A 4,875-nucleotide genomic window follows, 5' to 3' on the forward strand; every position below is an offset into this window, starting at 1 on the left:
TAGCACATCACGTCTCCTGCCTGTCAGCACCCAGCTCGGGGTCACAAGGTGCTGAGACTATGGCTCATTGCCCCTTGGGAGATGACCGAGGTCCCCTTCACAGCGTCCAGACTTCTGGCCCATGAACAGGGCGCTGTTGCCTGCTCTGCCTTCCCTGGAGAACCCTTGGCTCCTAGCTGTGAGGTGAGTGGGAGCAGAGGCTGCTAAAGGCCATGGAAGAGTGACTGGCCTCACTGATCCCGAGTAGACCAGGGACAGTTGAACAAAGTTCACTTGGTCAGCAGGAGAGAGGCACGGGGAATCATGGGCCTGCCTGACCCTGGCTACCCGCCCCATGCCAGCACCCCTCCTGGGAAACCCTTCTGGCTGAAAACACCCGGGGACCTCTCTGTTGCCCTTACCCCCATGCTGCCAGGACCCTTAGAGGACGGCACTAGTCAGTAGCAGCACAAATGGGGTGCTGCTTATCCAGTGGTTCCTGGCATCTGTGTGTGGGTGCCCAGCCAAGTGGGGCTCTGACTTCCCAGTCTGTGTGGCAGGCAGGGCAGACCTCAGGAGCCTGTGTGCTGGTCCACATGATTGCCTGTTCCTCCTAGGAATTCGGGCAGAAAAGCACTGGGTAGAACCTCAAAACCCTCACGGGGCCAGCAGACCCCTAGGATGAGCAGCTAAAGACAGCAAGGGAACCCTCCAGCCCAGGTCGGGGATCATGAAAAAGGACTGAGCCCTACGCTGGGCCCTTGAGCGCATGTCCTCTGCCACCCCACACAGATCTGGGCCAAAGCTGCCCAGTGTTGGTGCCTCCAAGAAAGGATGCCCAAGGCCCAAGCTTCCTGCTTCTTTAGCCTGGCTCCAGCGTACGTGACCTGAACACCACACTGAAAGCTGACCTGGCTTCACCCAACTACAGCCTCATTCTGTGTCATCAAAAAGAATTCCTTGCTAGGTGCAGTGGCACTTGCCTGTCATCCTAGCTATGGAGGCAGAGGTAGGATGATCACAAGTTCAAGACCGGCCTAGGCAATTTAGGAAGAGCCTGTCAGAAAAGGGCTGGGGATGTGGTTCAGTGGCAAGCCCTTGCCTAGCATGTACAAGGCCCTGGTTCCATCCCCGACACCCCAAAAAGAAGAAAAAAAAACTTCCCATAAGCCTGTCCAAGTTTGCCAAAGTGGACCAGAGTGAAATATTGGGGACCCTTGGTACCTCTCCGGTCAGCCCTGGCTCTCCATTCCCTCATCTCTGCCTGAGGCTCAGATCCACCCCTGTGCTCAGGCGGGGACCTTTAGGCCTCCAAATCCCACCACCTGCTCTTTATCCCTGTGAACTGTTCCTCCTGACGTTACAAGAACTGACCCTCCTTGAGAAATGTTAGGCACTTTTAATTGTCATAAATGGCCTGATGGCCCTGCCCAAGGCTGATGCTATATACAAACTTGCCCCTTGCCCCTGCCCCAGCCCAGCCCCAGGCCCTCTGAGGGCTGGAGGGAACCCAAGGCAGAGGGACAGGCCAGTTCAGCCAGCTGAGTTCCTGGTCTCGGCTGCAGCTCCTGTCAGTGCTGGGTCAGACACTCCGAGGTGTTCTCCAAGGTCAGGTTGACCAGGTGCTGCGGCTCCAGACACAAGATGCTTGGTGATAGGCTGTGGAGGACACAGCACCCTCGGACCTTCCTTGCTTTCCTTCCCTGGCTGGTCTCTGTTGAGGGGCCCTGGGCCTCCTCCCAGCTGGGATATATGGTCCTGAGAACAGTTGTGTCCCCAAGAAAGCACCCTATGGGGTACCCCACCATCCTTCCCCATCACCCAGGGGACTGGGACTGTGTGACGGGGCATGACGAGGTCTGCAGCAAAGCAACAGACAAGCCAGGATCTCTGGTTTTGTGCTCCCCAACCCAGGGCCACCTGCTTCTGTGTGACCTCCCTCTGTGGGTCACTCACAAGGCTGGGGTAGCTCTGCGTGTCCCAGGCAAGAAGATGCAGGAAGAAGAGGGCAGTTCGTTCATGAGATGACCAAGTGGTGTTACGTGGGTAAGGTGGTGGAACAGGTGGCCAGTGGTCCCAGGTACACAGAGAGCCCTGGCCGCAGTGCCCACCCTGCCCAACACCCCTGTTCATCCGTCCCCACTGACCCAGAGGACCCCGCAGCACCCTCTCCCCCCACTCCCTCCTGCCCTCCTCTGGGGTGCCAGGCCTTACCTCATGCTGGTGTCCTGTCTGAAAGATACGTGGGGTTTGGGTCAGACCCCCAGCTCTGGGGCCAGGATGTGTCCCTGGTTCTTATGTTCCTCCTCTGGAGTGTTGACTACAGCTCTGCCATTGACTCAAGATAAACTAGACCATTATTTTTTTTGTCCAGTACTGAAGTCCAGGGCCTCTGTGCTGATCTACATCTCCAGCCGCCCCTCCCTTAAAGACAGGGTCACACTAAGTTGCTAAATTGCTCAAGCTGAGCTTGAACTTGTGAGCCACCTGCCTCAGCCCTCCAGAGTGCTGGGGTGACAGACATGTGGCACTGTACCCAGCTAGGGTAGACTAAACTCTCTGGGGACACTTGAGCAGGATGCTCTGTGCCCTCCAGCTGAGCTGAGCCCTGAAGAGAAGGGATCTGGGGCTGTCTCCTGTACTGGCTGGGACAGGATGAAGTCCTGCCTCCCTGCTGCACTTCTACAGGCCTCAGAAGCCCCTCCAACTTCACGTACCCCTGAGGTACTCACACATACACAGTAGCTCTGACAAAACTTGTGTTGGATTGGAGGGTGGGGGACTTACCCTCCAATTAGATCTGTTCCAATTAGATCTGCAATGACAGCAAGTTTGCAGTCAGGAACAAGAGGCCTCCATCGGTGTCCCCCCTCCATGTGCCTGCCCCAAGTCCTCCAACTCACATGTAAATGAGAAGGCCCTGCACAGCACTCTTCCACTCTGCGGAGGACCTGTGAGGACAAGGGGGTTGGAGGTGGCCACGCCCACTGCCCCAGGCCCCACCCTGCCCAGCCCTGAGCCCAGAGCCCAAGGTGCAGGCAGGGCTGGTGCTGAAGTCCTACTCGCAGTTGTAGCCAAAGCAGACGACATGCGAGTCAGAGCAGTTATGGCAGGAGATGGTCTTGTACTGAAAGATGCCTGCAACACAGGAGAGGCAGCAGCAGGCTCCCCTGGGCCTCCAGGCCAAACCACCACTGCTCACTCTGCCCTCAGCCTGGACCAGATGTCACTCACCACAGTGACGCTGACAGTTGATTTGGCCTGTGGGGGTGTGGAAGAAGCATTTTTTTGTTGATTGTTTTTGCAATACTGGAGATTGAACCCAGGGCCTTTGCACTGAGCTAAATCTCCCAAATACAGTTTCTATTTTCCAGTCAAGATTTTGCTGAGTCACTAATTTTTCCAAGACTGGGCTCAAACTGGTGATCCTCCTGCTTCACCTTCCCAGATTGTTGGGGTGACTGGGGTCCACCATGCCCAGTTAAGAATAGCACCTTCTTACCAGATCCAGGCTCACCCCTGGCTTTCCCCAGAGGCTCAGGGCCTGTTCCTCAGCCACACGGGGCATGTGCACATCTGGATTTCATAATCCAGAGGGAAGGGGCCTCTGAGGTGGCCCCCAGAGTGGAGGAGGGGGATTGCAACACCCCTAGGCCCTGCAGGGGAATCGTTTGGCCAGTGCTAGAGGAGTGATGGCATCCACCCTTCTGGGGCACTGTTCCCTTCCCCCTCTGCCTGAGGGCAGCAGCCAGCTCCAAGTCTTGGTCCCCAGCAGTGCCCTGCCCCGGCGGCCCCTGACACCCTCTTCTGGCTCTGGACCACGTCCCCTCCTCAGCTCACTTTTGATGATGGCATTCTGGATGAGATGCACCTGCTCGCGGAATATGACTCGAAGCTCACTGGGGAAATATCCTGGTGTCAGAGGTAGAGGAGGGATGTCAGGCTTGGGCGGCGTGGGTGGACAGGGTAGGAGGTCCCTGCCTCAGCTTCCTGTGCCTTACCCGGGAAGTACATCTTCCCCTGGTACAACCGATCCATCTTCCGGTACACAGTTCTGGCCACCTGGTCCAGATCCTCATGGGCTGTGAGCAGGAGGAGAAGGTGGCAGATGAGCCACGCTGCTAGGCCCGGGGGTCACGCTAGACCTTTGGGCTTCCCCACTTTGGGCTCCACGCTCACTGATCTCCGCCGGGATGGCCAGGCGTAGCTCTCTCATGGTGTCCCGGCTCCAGTCGGTGAGCAGAGCCCCCGACACAGGGATGTCACCCACCCACCAAGACTTGAGGTTCACGTGGTGGCGGTAGAAAGAGAATTTCTCCGAGAAGTTATTATGGCAATGAAGACAGCCGTGGGCCAGCGCCGCAGTCATCCCCAAGCACAGTAGTAGGGCCATGGCCCCCGCCACCTGTTACCGGCCAACCAACGGTGGCCACCGCGCCACGCCCCTCGCCGCGCACCAACCAATGGCGTCCGCTCGGATCCAGGGCCGCGCCTGTCCTGCTCCACAATCCGGGCCCAGCCGCGGTGTCAACCGGCAACTGACTACACTGGTTCCGCCCTCAGGTCTCGCCCATGAGATGCCACTCACAGAGAAGGTTCCACCCCTATCTTGGTCCCTTCCCCGACAGCTCCTCACGCATGCGCCAACGAGAGCTAGCTCCGCCTTCTGGATCGGCCCCGCCCAGTGCCCCCAATAGAGTAACAAGCTCCGCCTACAAGTGGTCACTAGCTAATTGGGAGTCAGCAATTTAGTGATTGCTAGGCAACGAGAGCGCAGCGAAGGAGGCCCGACTCTGCGCCTTCTTTAGGAAATTGGTCCTTTACTGGAAGTAGGTCCGGCCCGCGGGTGCGGCAGGGGCGTGGCCTTCGCAGAGTCCCTCCGCGGGCGGCGGCAGG

The 4,875-nt window shown here is 58.0% G+C and overlaps 1 protein-coding gene across 8 annotated transcripts; it reads right to left on the reverse strand.

Annotated features, from left to right (window-relative positions):
• Positions 1–71: 71 nt before the first annotated feature.
• Izumo4 (IZUMO family member 4) lies at positions 72–4,646 on the reverse strand. 8 transcript variants are annotated; one of them, XM_019209144.2, is made up of 10 exons: positions 4,441–4,642; positions 3,981–4,061; positions 3,820–3,891; positions 3,214–3,240; positions 3,042–3,117; positions 2,883–2,930; positions 2,767–2,794; positions 2,194–2,211; positions 1,936–2,091; positions 72–1,638 (listed from the first exon to the last, which is right to left on the reverse strand). In XM_019209144.2, exons 2-10 carry the CDS (start codon positions 4,056–4,058, stop codon positions 1,551–1,553), a joined length of 591 nt encoding a protein of 196 aa, XP_019064689.1. In that variant the 5' UTR covers positions 4,059–4,061; positions 4,441–4,642; the 3' UTR covers positions 72–1,550. The 8 variants fall into 8 exon arrangements, 7 of the variants coding, with proteins under 7 accessions (XP_019064689.1, XP_019064688.1, XP_010633196.1 ...); XM_019209143.2 differs by having other exon boundaries at positions 4,437–4,642; XM_010634892.3 differs by having other exon boundaries at positions 807–1,638; positions 4,159–4,640.
• Positions 4,647–4,875: the final 229 nt, after the last annotated feature.

Source organism: Fukomys damarensis, unplaced genomic scaffold (assembly GCF_012274545.1).
Source record: "Fukomys damarensis isolate Sample0158 unplaced genomic scaffold, DMR_v1.0_HiC HiC_scaffold_37, whole genome shotgun sequence".
Classification (NCBI taxonomy): Eukaryota; Metazoa; Chordata; class Mammalia; order Rodentia; family Bathyergidae; genus Fukomys; species Fukomys damarensis.